Below are 16295 nucleotides of genomic sequence, written 5' to 3'. Positions count from 1 at the left end.
TACTTTGAATTTAGTTAATTTAATAGAATAATCATCAATAATAATCAAGCACTATTTTGGGCATGCCATAGGTAAAAAGGAAAATAAAAAAGAAGAAAAAGAGGGGACATTTTTCAAAATTCAGAAGATATCCCATCTACAAACTCACACCAAAACGCAGGGAGAAAGGTAAAGAAGACCCAACTATTGCTGCAAGCGCAAACATTTAGAAGCAAGGGCAGCTGATGGAGCTCTAAAACGATGAAATGCGCCGATAAAGTGACAATTTTACAAGATCCCACTCCCCCCGCTGACAAGACGGTACCGGTGGGGCACCGGAACGGGTCGTACCACCGGGAACCACAAAGGGTTAATCCTCCACTGACGACACCGTTGTATGACTAACCCTTTATCTAGCATCGTCTCTGCGGTAAAGCGTGCGTGTCGGAGTTACACGTGGATGCTTGCGGTGTGTGTGCGGTATGATAACTGCGTGTGCATGTGTGTCTGTCTCCTATCAATTAGCTGCAGGGTATGCTATGAACACAGCACAGCAGCATGAGGTTTCAATGATCTAACCAAAGGGAGGGAACACAATGTATTAATCTGTGCCAATGACAACAAATTACTTCAGAAAGCTCAGAGGTCAAGGGGCCGAGCCAGATTTTGGTACCACCCAAGGTGACTTTTGTATTCCTACAGTATGTCTCTGATTTATATTTTGGTATGATAACTCTTCCAATTCAGTAGCTTAATGGCAGTTATCGGCAGTTATATGTGACCACACCATAGGCAAAATTATCCAAGTTTCAAGTTTTATTATTTAAGTAGTGTGGCGTGTCAAACTAGAGGGTTATCGTGATTCTGAAAGCCTTCAAAATAAGACTGAAAAGACTGAAAAGATCGTGCCACTGGGTGAATTAAATGATGATTTAGTCTGATGAATTAAATAATACTTCCCCTTCCCCAGTCGAGCCAGTCCCCACCATGTGTCATGAATAATACAAAGTGAGCACAGTGCCCAACATTATGCAGCTCGTGCCTGGACTACAGAGGGCTGTAGCAGCTAACTACTGAATTCAGCCCTTGGGAGGAAATGAAACAAGGTGCTGTGTTGGTCCGAGTGGAAAAAAAAGCAGACACAAAACGAACTAAAAACTGCATTCACTTTATTTTCAATGGGAAAGTCCAGCCATTTTAGCCCACTGAGGGTAACGAGCCAAAGTGCAGAAGAAGAGAAGGAAGCCAGGAGGAACGCGATGACCTCAGAACAAGCGCACCATTATCTGCCTTTAGTCGCTGCTTGCATCATCAAGCCAGAGATGCGTGGCGATGGATGTGGGCTGCTGCTGTGAGCACAGTGGGATTTAAAGCAACACTGTATTGGTCTCTGTGTTAGAAACAGTACTAGTAGGGCTGCAACTATTGCTTATTTTCTCAGCGAAAATATCAAATTATTTCTTAAATGAATAACAGAGAAGCTTGTTTTTTTGGGGGTTTTTTTACTATCAATGCAAAAATATTCTAAATGGATTTTTATGATAAGTTAGAATGTCCTTTATCAGGGTCACACAAAAATAGCGAATGTACAAGGTAAGCTTGTACATCGTGCTGTGATGCAATGTACACTCAGTGAGCTTGTAGATTGCGGTATTCTTTTTTAATATTTTTTTCTTTTTAAATATACTAAATATACTTGTTTATTAAAACTGAATATTGTTTATAATCTATTAAATCGATTAGTTTTATTAACTGTACATCCATTGGTATGCAGGCAGCCGGTCAATCTTTATCCACAAACACAATATAAAGTATGACCTCAATGAGCAAGATGTACAGCCTTATCAGACGCCTTATCAATATTGCATGTCCCCTTTCATACGTTGCATAGGATCCTGCCACTCAAGGAGGCCACAACGTTCCTGGTATAGAGCAGGGGTTCTCAGCGCTTATGACTGGGGAACCCCGGAAATGCTTTGGCCATGTCTCGCGATTTTGATTAAATCCTATTTATCCGATCCGATACCAATATTGCATTTTAAGGCCAATAGCCGATACCGATGTGGTGATAACCGATTAATTGCCAATTCCTAGTTAGCATTATATTGTTGTACCTTCTTAGGTGGGGGAGAAGTTAATAACTTAAGAGTTGTGGGCTCAAGGCTGGCCTTTCACTTGAGTAATATTAATAAACCAAATGGATATAGTTGTCTTCCTGCAGGCTGGCAGCTACTGTAATCTAAGGCCCTCATTTATCAACCGTGCGTACGCCAAAATATGGGTGCACACCGAAATTGCCGACATTTTCGACATTTACCATTTCCGGCAAAGCTTGAAATTGAACTTGACAACGTTCAACACCCACGTTTGCTCGGCAGCTGGCGTACGCTTTGTCCTTGGCTGTTTTTCTGTCTTACACAAGCGGAGCAGCATTGTCTGAACTGCTGACACGCTGTCACAGGCATCTAAACATATGTTTTCACTCCTAAAATGTTAATATAAAACGGTATGTGTATGTAAAAGAAAAAGGGAGAGATTTCCAACTTTACAAGTAATTAAAATCGCGCAATTAAAAACAATATAACATGTTTACAATGTATTAGTTTGTGCTTAATCAAACAGTGCTTTATGGCCTTGTTATGCAAGCGCACTTGTGAGATGATTTTGGAGCGCATGCAGTGATGCGGCATATGTGATTATGATATTATTAAAAAAAAGGCATAAATGGACTGCACGCCTTTATTTCCAAGTGACAATGACAAGCATACAGCTTGCCTATTTGTAGTAAGTACTAGCAGGCTATAGGCGTAAGGGGCTTAATCATTCACCATTTAAATAAGTGCTTAGACAGGTTTTGACAGTTTTGACAGTTCAGATAAAAGCAAGATCATTTTCGGGGGTCGGGAGGACGGGACCGCGGCGTGCGTCGCCAACACATACCAGCACACATGCAAGCGGCAAGTCTTCATCCATACGTTTATGATTCGTTCATCAATGATCAAATCACTACATAAACGTTGATTATGACTGCCTTGACGACATGATAGCCTATCTCTCATGCAGGCATCACTGAGTCATCCACATTACTTTAATATCACAGCAGTGCGCAGTATCACGCCTTCGCCGTGCACTGCGCACAAATGGGTAAAATGTATATAGGCCAGCCTACAAACTAATTCCATTCATGGCGATGCGATGTCGATGTACGTGTCATGTAGGTGCGTGCGTGGACATGACAGCAAGGCAAGCGAGGTGAGAGGGAAACAGACAGGGTAGGCCTACAACTTTATTTAATTCATGCAGGTGTTCGTTCTTTATTTATTTAACAAGACACCAGTTAGTTGGGCTTGCAAGTTGCGTGTGCTTCTGTGTGTGTGTGTGTGTGTGTGTGTGTGTGTGTGTGTGTGTGTGTATCAGAGAGGTGGGTGAGGCGGGCAGCAAGGCACGGGAGAAACTTTTTTTCCATGGTTTCCATGGTTCCCACAGGTCGTATTTCATGTGTTCAGTCGCAAAAACGAGGGCGAGGCTTGATTTCATAGGGCGTGCCAGATAGATTTCAGCCGTCACATTTAACGTCAGAACGAAATTAAGGAAGGATCAGCTGTTTGCGATCACTTTATAAATGCCGTGGCGACGTGGGAGTACTACGAAACCTGCACTCTAATCTGTGGCAGATTTTACACTCGATTGATAAATGAGGGCCTAAGTGTAGGTCTCTAGGATCAGATCCCAATGTGCATCCATCTACTGTAAGGGACACTGGACAGTACTTCAGATCCACACACAAGAGGACAATGAAAAAGAGACAACAGCTTCATCTTTTTTTCCCCGCCTTTGGCAAAACTGTATATATTTCACGGCTTTCTAAGCCTTGAACGGTGTGACTGAAATCCCATCACTCCTGGCTGTCTGGGCGGCTGTGTGTGCACTCACTGTAGTGTGATGCCCCCCCAATCACGCTCTGCCGCACGTGACTCATGCTTGTGCACGACTTTCACCGTCTCTGCTGTTACGACAATTCACCCTCCTCCCCCTTTCAAGCCAGCTCGTATCATCATATCCTCTGCTCTCATCTTTGGCAAAGAGGTGCACACAGTCTTGTGTATATAATATACACACACAGTCATACACTAACGAATGCACGCAGACACTAAATAGCCGAAGGCACTGATAGTGAGCTAAAAAATACTGGAGGGTATGTACTGATGTTTGTACAATATAGGAGAATATCTCAAATACAAATGTGGGGTGATGCATTTTTGATGCTTGCTCAGCTACCTACTTAACATGCAAACTATGAGCTTCATCATAACTGTCAAAATAACCAAAAGACTACAGACCAAAGCACTACAATACTTTGTAAATCTCAAGGTGCATCATTAATCATGGCTGCAGAGTATAAACTGTAAGCTGGCATAGTTTCATGAGGATTCGTGTAGGTTTATTCACCAGCAGGTGCACATACGGTACAATCTGAAAGGTAATGCACTCCACCTGTTTTGTAGAACTGTACATATTTTCATTATTTCTGTCTCATCTCTTGCCAATCCCTGATCCCTGTGGTGAATTACCTGCCAACCACTTCACCTGTGTGCCTGGCACAGGGTCTACCTGGTGATTGTTGTGTCAACTACAATTACATTGTAAGTTTAAAGTATGTGAGTGCATATATTAGGATAATTGGTGGTCAACTTTCTTTGGATTCTATGAGCTCATTCTAAATTAAGCTAGACCTACTGTATGCAATCTCAAAGTTGTCACGTACAGTACCAAGCAAGCCTATCTCATCACGGGATTGATGCTGGGCTGAAATCAATCTAAAGTGGAGCACTGTCGTAACAAAACTCTGCATATCTTGAGCATTGGCTTCCCGGATATGTGTAAACTGAAACTAAATGGAGAGGGTGGTGAAAAGTCAACACAAGTGAGGAGTGTGAAAGTGTGTGGTCAGCTAGAGAGCAAAAACAGCAATGTACGAGAGCATTTATCACTTTACCCTTCTGACCTCTGCCTGGGCAAGTGAATTCCACGACATACCCTATTCCTGGTACACAGTAAAGTCCATAGTGCATTAATACAAATGTGTACATGACATGTAGAACCAACGTTTAACTTTGTTTAACTCAATTAGGACGGAGGTCCCCAGGGCTCTATACTTGGTCCACTCCTTTGTTCACTGCACACAAAATCTACGTCACAACATGTTGCTTTGCCCGTACTTTATAGAGACAGACAGAAAACGGTCAGAAGATAGATCTCACACACACACACACACACTGACACACACACACACACACACCCACACACACACACACACACACACACACACACACACACAGACAAAGCTACTGTATATCCGACTTCATTTGGATAAAGGTTGACTGTGTACAGTGTTTCATTGAAACAGTGCAAATGGGATCATGAGATCATGTGCACATCACCTCACATTATCCCAAATCATGTGCTTCTGATCAACATACACAGAACAACATACTTCAAGGAAATTGCAGGTGATAGAACAGCTGACCACATCATGTTATAAATGGTTTGCCAGTAAAATAAGTAGCATTAACAGCAGCACATGGGCCGGATTGTGTCTTGACCTAAAGTTACAGATCTAAAAAATCATCCCATCCTAACAACTATCCTGACTCTCCCTATTAAGTAATGAATCAAAAAAATGCAACTTGCTATGCCGAGACCAAAGCGCGAGATCATGTCGGTCAGTCAGGAATGCAATGCATCTCTCTGATGATCACCAACTAGCGTGCGCAACGTGTCATGCCGCAAAACAATCACAAGCATGACGATCAGTCGGTGAGGAATGCGACACCCTGAGTGTACATGGCTTGGTGTAACTACAAGGGTCAGCAGTGGGATTACAGTGGGCAGGGCGTGGCAACCTGAGGCATGCAGGAGGATTACTGGTCTTAATCAGGTCAATCACTCCTGTCTGTCTACACAGAGTTCAATGGTAAGAAGAGCACCTTCCACGTGCAAAACCCCTGCTCACAATCTGCCCTCGTCTTCTTATCCGGTCACTTTGCTCTTCAGTGACAGTGAGACCCTCAACCATTTTCTTTTGTCAACCATTAACTCACACATGCAATCATGGAGGTGGGAGAGTCACTGTATCCATGTTCCCCGCTCACAATAACCCTATGGTAAACAGGGAATATGGGGATGACCCCATGGAGGGCTATGAGGTAGGGCTGAACATGATTATTGATCAGTCAGACTGTTTTGCTAGAAATTGTGATCAAGATTAATTATTGATCATGATGACTTGGGGTGGGACGAAATTCCACTTTTGCATACATCATCTGCCTCAGACCCAAGTGGACTTCTAAAAGAAATAGATTTGGATGTTTTTTTAATATAATTATAATAAATAATTATAATTATATAAATATAATAAAATGCCACTTTTAATATCAATACTAAAGCCCAACCAATGCCACGTTTTTGGGGGTTCGATGGCGATCCCGATTTTGAAGAGTCCTAGCCAAAGGCTCGCCATCTACCGAGCAATCTTCCTACTCTCACCTATGGTCATGAAGTGTGGGTCATGACCGAAAGAATAAGGTCGCGAATACACGCGGACGAAATGAGTTTTCTTCGACGGGTGGCTGGCATCTCCCTTAGAGATAGGGTGAGAAGTTCAGTCACGCGAGAGACTCGGAGTAGAGTCGCTACTTCTTCGCTTGGAAAGGAGCCAGTTTAGCTGGTTCGGGCATCTGGTTAGGATGCCTCTCTCGGGCGTCTCCCTAGGGAGGTCCTCGAGACACGTCCCACTGGGAGGAGACCTCGGGGCAGACCAAGGCGCAGTTAGAGGAATCACATCGACTCACTGGCCTTGGAACGCCTCAGGATCGCCCAGGAGGAAGTTACTAATGTTGCTCTGGAGAGGGAAGTCTGAAGCTCTCTGGTGGAGCTGTTGCCCCCGCGACCCGACTACGGATAAGCGGTCGATTGAAGACGGATGGCTGGATGGATAGCCCAACGATTACCGATCTTGAAATCAATTAAAAAAACAACTTAAATTAAAATATGATTAAAGTTTTTATGTGAAAACATTTAATTTAGAAGCAAACAAATAGAACAAACAACCTTATGATAGATAACTTTTAATGAATAAGCAAACAAATAAATATTAATATTAATCTACAAGCTCAAAGCATAACATTGTGATGCATTGTGAGCTTGTAGATTGGCTATTTGTTATAAAAAGTTTAAAAGGTTCAAAATTGGGACACGTTGGCTGCAAACCATACAGATGTAAAAAGTCAAATATTGGCAAAACAGGTTCTAATCAAAACATGATTAACTAGATACAGTAGGTGCACTCCTACAATCTCCGGTAGGTTGGCTAGTACTACCCACAGCCCACAAACTTTGGAAGTCAATCGTAGCCAATGAGAATGCAATATGAAACATCTACAGTAGCAGACCCTTGATCACATGACTACAGACTAAATGTAATCTGTAGGATTAGCAGAAAAAAGTGTTTTGCAAAAAAGAAAAAAGCTAAATGGGGGGGAAATTTGCCAGGCGGAAATATGCATGACCTACATGGGGAGTTGCATCATGATCCAATTAATCCAGGGGGAAAATATTTTGACTGTATGACCCGACCTATGGTTCAAAACGTGAATCGATCTGTTATAGTGCCACCAATGCCATGAGGCTGATTTGAAAGATTTGGGGCAGAGGTTCTTCCTTGGCCTACTGGGAGAGTGCATGAAAAGAGGCGCTTCCCAGCCTGGCGGAGATAATTATTACACCAATCATTTATTGTTCGATCCTGCCCTAAAGATCACCTCTGCAGGTGATCTTTATCTTTCACTTAGCTGGCTCTGAGAGGAAACTCAGCTGAATTTTATCTGAGAGGTGACCTGACCTTCCCTAAGTGCCACACATCACATAAGCTTCATTTTAATATTTTAAAATGTAAAAAAAGGAAAGAAAAGAAAGCTACATAACAAGTTGATTGCAATGCAATGTGTTGTGAGCTTGTAGTTGGCTATTTGAAAAATGTTTAAACATTTTACAAATATGGTAGTAACAACATCGACATTGAGGTTAAACATATTGGGATATTATATTTTGGGCATATCCACAGCACTAGCTAAGCTCGACATCATCCATAAACGATATTCAATCTTTGTCACATGAAGATCATCAATATCTTACTCATGGTGATGAATCATCTCCCATAATGTAAGAGGTCAATGAACAAAACAATGTGTACAAAATGTTCATCCAATTTGACACAGGTTTGTTCTACTGCTGTTGGCCTGACATAACAGACATAACATAGGACCAACTATCTTTTCTTTAATGCGGTCATCAGCCTCATTGGGCTTTACATACGAGTATGAGTAACTGCGCATTGGTTGATAGTTGGAACATAACACATGGATTACATAACCAATGTGGTGCCCACATCAGGGTCCTAATGAAGGCTGGCTTTTGAAGTTGTGGGGTTCTCTCACATTTGGAGGAGCAGTACTACTAACACAACAGCCCAACTGGTTAAAATTGCATTTGCTGTGGTATGTCTGAGGGTGTCTGCTGAAAGAGGCCTTTACTTAGTTCCAAGCCTGTTCTTAGAGGCCGGCTTGGACACCTCTCCTGCACACTAGATAATCAATTTACCGCGTCTGAGCTATCTTTCACTGTCCTTCATGCACAGTGGAGACTGTCTGTGACTACCATTGCACCCACACAATATTTGTTCTTCTGAGGTACACTGACAGCACATACACAAACAAAAACATATGTCCTTGAGCACATGGCAAGAATGAGGAATGCCATGGCTTCATCCACACAGCCGGCAAGCATTTACAGTACAACCTGACCAAGCATCTACAGTACAACCTGACCAAGCAACTACATTTTAACATACCAAATCTACCAGAACAGCTCTAAGCCCCATATGCTAGCCTTCATCAGGCTAACATCAGGCTGACAAAAGACACTATCGAGGTCGGAAATGGCAAATTCCAAATTGGATCTGTATCATAAAATGGCTTACTTATTGTTGAAATTCAAAATCATGCTGCAAAATTATAGATTTCAAAATGAAAAAAGTATGAATTATGTCCATGCATCACCCAAGCCTCGACAGTCTCAAGCCTTTCAGAACAAACAGCTGCTGGAAGCGTTTCATAAAAAGAACCAGAAGTAGGGGTATGGCCCATGTAAACAAGGAACGTAAGTAAACCATAGGTGACTGACTTAGAGAAACAGCGTATGTTTTCACAAGTCACAACACATCATATCATCTGGGCTGTGTGTTCATAGGTGTGTGCACATGTGTGTGTTTATTATGACACGAGCGAACCACAATCTCTCATCCCGCTAATAAGACAGCATTCTCAGCATACCATCTGCAATGGAGTCCTGATGAAGGGAAGAGTATGGCTGCCTGCCAGCCTCCCATTCTGCTCTGCAATCTGCCCATGTGATAGGAGGAGGTGCTGTAGACTCAGAGTAGACACTACTGCAGCCTCCTCTCTCTCTCCCTCACTTACACACTACCCCCAACAAAAAAAAAACACTGCATATTCTACTGCAGCTCTGCTACAAACCTCAAGTCACTCTCCAGCACCTCTGGGTGTCATTGGCATGATGGAAACCCAGGGATCTGATGCTATATGAACCCCAAAGTACTAGGGATTTGACGGAAAGCTTCTCTAGTCTTTGGAGGAGTTTGAGAGATAAAGGACAAGTGAGGCATATCTGGAAGGAGAGGCCTGATCTTATGTTCCATTCATATGGGCTTAGTCTAATGAGGCTGACATGATCCCAGTGACAGAAAGAACAAGCCCCAGGCAAACATACATTGGATCCTGTTTTAATAGAACAGAACAGGTTTCTCACAAGGTCTCTGGAAAAGTAATTTTACTGCATGGCTCTCTCTGTAGGAGGTGAGACGTATAGAAATGGGTCTGTCTGTCTGTTTGTGTCCGTATGACCGGGGCTAATCTTACAAACCGCTGGACCGATCAAATGTCACAATTTATTGTGTATGCTGCTAACAGGCCTAAAAAACGCATTGTTTCTTTCATCGTATTTAATGGTGATCAGATGGAGTTGAAACATGGCCTAAACATGCATACAGTAGAAGCCAAGAGATACATCATGTTTGACTGACGTCAGAGCAGCCATATGACGTGACATCCGAGATCCACATAGGGGCTACGCCGTAACATGACCACGTCTCGTTATTGGGTCATTTGACGTCTGTAGGGTAACCCAACGTCAGGCAGATGGTATTGATCCAATGCTTTTAATGAGACACACAACAATGTGTTTGGGGTCAGCTACGCTTGCCATTTAAAGTGGCAAGAGAGACTCACAGTAACAGGCTAACAGGCTGAATCTGTACAAAACATCTGTAAGCTCTGTGTTGTTTGGCCACAGATACCCTTTGGCCTTTCACAGAAATACAATTATTACCACAGAAGCACATGGCACATTTAGCCAACACAAATAGTTTTTTCATGGCTATACAGTGATGAGTTTGTTTATCTGACGTCGCAGGTATAAGCACTGCACCGTTATTTAATTATTTAAATTTCAAAGAAAGTATCTAGGAAAATTACAATATGGATTTAGTTTTCTTTCATTTGAACATGAGCTTTGGAGACAGAATTAATTAAATTAATCAAGTCCCCATTTGGAACACGTCATTTTCTATTCTTAGTTAGATACATTTTTGGGGGGGAGCCATATCACACATGTAAAATATGTAAAATCTAACAGTATAACTAAAACATGAAAGTTATCAGAAGGAGCCCAAGCTCTGGGCTGCATATTAAGTGTATCTATTGAGTGTCCATCTTAATCATCGATCCAGATGATATGCTGTCGGGTGGGAGACAAATTGCATTGGCTGACACTGCAACTGAATATAAAGTAAGGTCATTTTCTTTACATCAAACAATACGATACAATATCTGCAAAGGTTAAACTGCATTTTTGTATTGCTGGATCTCAATCTCCCATGGTTTTTGGTAATTTGAATGAAATATGTATTATATTTTAAAATGGCCAACATTTAAGTTTTGCCAAAAGATCTGCAACGGCCCCATGATCACCCCGTTACCTTAAAATGGAGCTATGTGCAGAAAGGGGAGTGTGTGTTGCCAAACTATATGTGAAAACCACAGAAATGATAAAAGCACATATAAAAACTACAATAAATATGATTGCATTCTGCAACATTGCACGGGGGAGGGGCCCACAAAACGAAGACTGTTTGGGGATGACCTCTGTGTGTCGACCACAATGGACCAACTCAGCGTTTCTCACACTGAAGACTCCTCGGGCATGCACCTCCTTTCAAAAGGAGGAGGAATTTCACTCAGTGTGCCTTTTATTCCCTTTCAGGCTGTTTGTTCCTCAACCGTCCACCATTCAGTTTGCTCATTCTGCCGTTAGCAAATGAGACCCCTGCAGCAAGAGCAGGCAGGAGATCGTATGTGCGGAAGTGAATTGGTACTACACGGCAGGGGGGTATAAACTTTGAGAATAGTGTCACTATGTAGTGTGTGTGTGTGTGTGTGTGTGTTTTACTCACTGGTGGACTTCCCTTGCATCTGAATGATACATTTTGAGTCCTTGCCCGTCTCCCTGGAGTTGAAGGGGCGAACTCGAACGCAAACTTTTACAGACGCCCCAGACATGGTTGCAGTCAAGGACGTTCACTTAAGATTCCAAATATGTCTTTCCTGCAAGAAGCATAAAAACATTTGGGTTTCCATGAAGAACATGACAACACGCTCACACACAACAAACAGAATAAACAAAACATCACAGCTTGCATTTATAACTAAATCATGTCCATCCTAGGGTACATTCTAAACTGCAACTGCTCCATTAAAGTCCCACCATAGCTTTATTCCTATATTCCATTTCCATTCATAACAGCCTACTACAACAAACATGGCCGACCAAGAGCACCAAGGCTATTTTTCTTTTGGTAAACAAATCAAGCAAATCTTCCACCATTCAAATACTGGCAACAAGTATTTATCAACTGTGCAATGTATTCAAATCTGCCTTGTGTTCAAAGGAAAATGGCCTGCCAGTTATGCCTGCCCATAATATAAGCAGCATGGCGCATGCCATGGCCATGCAACTACTGATCATACAACTACCAGTATGTCTTCTCTCTTCTTTACAATTAATAATAAAGCTGTACTTCTTGAGTCCCATCATTAGCACATATTTATATTTTTCATCATGTCCGTGCAGTCAGACAGCCATACTTGCTAAAGCATACGCCCATGAAATTCTATCTACCCAGGTCCCTATTTGGTAGGCAAAAGTCAGAGAGAGAGAGAGAGAGAGAGAGAGAGAGCTAGGCAGGCCTGCTTGCTATACCTATACAGTGTTGTCCCAAGCATAAAAGCAAATGTGATATTTTTGCCCCCCCCCCTCTCTCAATTAATATGGGGGCCCCATAGCTGTTTCCAGAACACAACCCCCCCCCCCCCCTCCCTTTAAAAACGGTTTTGATACACTACAGTACATTGTTTCCATTCAGGTCTGGACCAATTACGAATGAAACAATGTAACTATTCGGTCCAGAGGTGAAACAAACATGTCACTCATCATCCCAGTGACAGTGACTGACTGGGTGGGGATACGGATGTCTTGGGGGACCGTGATTTTGGTCAGCAAAGCTTTATCAGTCAGACAGCCTTAGCCTTGGCCTCAACGTGTACAGTATCTGTTCAGACTATAAAAGAACAGGAGACAATAACGCCGCACGCAGTATCTACGCCACCACGGGGACATGCAGCAGACAATTACTGTACGCGTAAACAATTATGTAAAAATGTAGGCTAAATGTCTTTTTCCATGTTATAAACAATATGAGGGAGCATCTGTCATTTTAACTAAGGCGTCGGGCTAATGGGACAGGACAGCCAAGCACTCCTTAAAACCCAACACAGAGTAAACACCAAGCTCTCTTACAACATTTAAAATATAGAATAGCGTTACATTTTTACTCACTTTAGCAGATTCTTCTCACGAAGGAAAACAGGAACACACCATATGACTGGGAAAACAAGGCGAAAAAACTAGTGGGCGTCAAATGTGGTTTATCAGAATGTGCGAGCGGAAAAAATATGATGAAGTCCACTTTGATGAAAAACACCCATCATAGCAGCATTGTCCGCCACCGGGTGAGTTTTCGCTGCATCGGGTGACTCTTTGGACGAGTTTATTTCCCCGGTTGTGATAGAACGGCCGTATATTATCTGCACACACAAGCGAAACGGAATTGATAATAGATTGCCTTGATTTACCGAAGAGATTACGTCAACTCCCCTCTCCCCTGCTCTGACTGACAGCCCGGCGGGCCAATGAAACGGGAGCCATCCGTGACGAATGGTTCTAGGAGCCAATGTCTGATCGTTGACGAGAGGGTGTCGTTTTGACACGGTAGTCCATGTCCCATGGTCTGAAAGCAAGGATGGTCACGCTGCGATAGGCTATATTTGGTTGCCTGGCAACAGTTGACGCGAGGAGGAGACAACCATTGCCCATTGTATTGTAGGCCTGCGTGCGTGGGGGACCATAATCTATGCGTGGGAGTCGGACAGACGGGACAGTAGCATGATGTGCGTTGGTTGGTATAGTTGGTACAGTACCAATGTTTGTTTAGACGAGTTATTATCATTGCTACGTTTACAAGAGGAATGTGGGACGTCCGAATTAGTTACATCTAAAACTACGTTTCGATATGTCAACCCCCTGCATTTGACAGGAGACTCATTTTATTTGACCATTTCTCCTGCATGACTCCTGAGTCCTGCGCCAGCAGCATTTCTCCTGCTTTTGGGGGATTTAATTGAATTTCACCCTTTTTGCGTGGTCAACCAAGTCAAAGGATTTTTAATGGATCCCGTTTAGTAAAGCCTGATACAAATATCAAGTTCCCCAAATCCACCAGAATACGGGAAATTACATCCACTTTGTTACACATTTTCAGACTGGCACCTTGTAACTGCACTTTATTTATGTATATTTATTTTTTATTTGCATAGAAATATTTGTGCTCGGATGAATTGAAAATGGAGGACCCTGATGTAAACAAGTTTTAGTGCTTTCTGGTTTTAATCTCAGATTTTGTATTGAACTGTACTTTCGTCTTTCGTTGAACTGTACCATTCTACAAACTGAATGAAAAAAATAAAGTTTCCGAAAGAAAAAATAAAGTACTTTCAAATCATGCGCATGTACATCCATTGTGCGGATTATACATTTTAAGGTGAGGTTGCTGTACAGTCTAATAACTATTTTGTTAGAAATTGAATGACAACCATTGACCAACAAACCAATCACAGCAGGCGCCGCTCATCCCTCCGAGCCATGGGATGTAGAGAGGACCTCATTTTTTTTTTCTCCTCGTGACGCCACACTGCAGGATTTCTCCTCACCGCTCCCCAGCCAGCGCTGTCACCGCACTAGCACCAGCACAAGGCCTCATACCAGAGCACAGTAGCACACACTCAGGGTCACTGGAAAGGGCGCCGTCTAGCTGGGAGGACATTGTAACTACATTTTGCATAGAGCTCACAAAGCCGACAGTCATTCAATCCATCTCAGCTGTATACATTTGTGTTGTTTGTTAGACCTCCAGTTCTCCCAGTGGTATTTTCTGTTCAAAGAGTTTATATTATAGACTTTCAAAGTCCTCCCACCCCCCCACATTACACCTGTGATGTGACAAAGCTGATTCCGATTGTAATAATCAAAAAATAAACTACTGATGAATTAATAATCGACAAAAGACTCCTTTAACATGTGTGCATCATCGTTTATTTCAGTTCAAAATCCTAGCTTCCAAAACAGGTATGTGGTTAAAGGAAATAGATTCCTGTACAGTTAAGGTCAGCAAGGTCAAGTTAGGTACAGTGCGCTTTACGAAAGAGAGCCCATCAGTTGAGAGATATGTTGGTCATTCTTAAGACCAGCCTTTTCCTTTCTCTTTTCCAATGGTGTGCTCCTATGGTACAACTTGTGTCACCAGTGTGTTCATGCTACATTCTCTCGTTCGGCCATTTTCTTTGCCCAAAAAGATGAGTCCACGAGGCGCTTATACCTGATTTACACTTGGTTGCACACCATTCCATGCACTTAAAACATCAGGTCTACAAGCTCCCAACACAATGCGTTGTGAGCTTGTAGATCTGCCCTTTGCAGTGCGAGACACAATGCACAACCAAGTATACCTCAGGCTTTAGGAGGTTATGGACTTTAGGCCATGCACACACAAAGTAAATTCACTCTGTCATTAGGGAGAAGAAAACAAACCAAAAAAAAAAACAACAAACTAGAAATGACCAACCGTACAGGTATCTGCCATACAGCTGCTTGACTTACCACTGTACTCCAAAAGAAAGCAGACATTTTAAGCCTAATTTACACTTTATCGCACAACCACGATGCTCACCAAAAATGTCTTTCAACAAGCGATGCGGTCATTATGATAAAAGTATAAATCAGCCTTTAGCTAGAGTTCACGTTGAGCTACATCCTTTAGGGTATAATTCTCATTTCAGAGCCTCGTGAGTGTTAACAGACATTTGTTGGCTGTATGACTAGGAGCAGCATTATGTGAAGTCCTTTAAGCTTGTCATTGTCACCGTCTCGATGGCGAGACTCAAGGCAAGCCATTCTATCAGAACCCCGTCCGCACCCCTTCCCTAAATGTATTCCACTCCCCTTCACATAATTGGATGTCTCTAACGAAGACAACATACAGTCTTACAAAACAGAGAGAAAAAGAATATTATCAGTGAAGCAAATTAATGCACCTTGCTGCTAAAACTGTTAGGTGTTGGAAACATTCTTGCAGCATTGTAATGCATTGACTACCTCTCATTAAATATATGTATATATTCAGATATATACACAAAGAAAAAACCCATTTAAAAGTCTTATCTTTATTATGTTTTGTTTTTTGATGATGGTCTGAGACCAAAAAAGGATAAAAGGTGGATAAAAATCAAAAAAGGTTTCCTTTTTTTTGTCCTGAATAATTTCTTTTCTTGGTGGTGGTGGTGGTGATACTGAATTCAGGCAAGTTGGTAACATCCCTTAGTTGATGGTTAATAGGGCAGAAGTTGGGGCAGGCCATCTACACTAGTCGTCCTCCTCCCTGCTTTTCTCTCATCCACACCTGGATCCTCTCCTTCAGCTCAGGAACTGAAAAGAAAATATATGGTTAAGAAAGGAAAATATTTCACTTTTTGACATCTGTGCCGTCTTTGTATGGATTCTGTGTCTTTAAA

At 42.3% G+C, this 16295-nt stretch overlaps 2 protein-coding genes across 9 annotated transcripts in view; both read right to left on the bottom strand.

Moving 5' to 3' along the window:
- The window catches only part of kif1b (kinesin family member 1B), an 85865-nt gene extending 72559 nt beyond the window's left edge, over positions 1 to 13306 (bottom strand). For all 5 annotated transcript variants that reach the window (XM_080764111.1, XM_080764114.1, XM_080764112.1 and 2 more), the window contains exons 1-2: positions 13009 to 13306; positions 11567 to 11717 (exon numbers count right to left, since the gene is read on the bottom strand). In XM_080764111.1, the coding sequence (XP_080620237.1) occupies positions 11567 to 11672 (106 nt within the window). In that variant the 5' untranslated portion in view covers positions 11673 to 11717; positions 13009 to 13306. The remainder of the gene's footprint in view (positions 1 to 11566; positions 11718 to 13008) is intronic.
- A 1491-nt stretch (positions 13307 to 14797) lies between these two features.
- ube4b (ubiquitination factor E4B, UFD2 homolog) overlaps positions 14798 to 16295 on the bottom strand; it is a 29834-nt gene continuing 28336 nt past the window's right edge. For all 4 annotated transcript variants that reach the window (XM_080763025.1, XM_080763026.1, XM_080763027.1 and 1 more), the window contains one exon: positions 14798 to 16209. In XM_080763025.1, the coding sequence (XP_080619151.1) occupies positions 16142 to 16209 (68 nt within the window). In that variant the 3' untranslated portion in view covers positions 14798 to 16141. The remainder of the gene's footprint in view (positions 16210 to 16295) is intronic.

This window comes from Protomyctophum bolini (genome assembly GCF_963924005.1).
Source record: "Protomyctophum bolini genome assembly, chromosome: 5".
Lineage (NCBI taxonomy): Eukaryota > Metazoa > Chordata > Actinopteri > Myctophiformes > Myctophidae > Protomyctophum > Protomyctophum bolini.
Note: the sequence above shows the minus strand (reverse complement) of the source record. Positions and strands in the feature narration are given on the sequence as shown.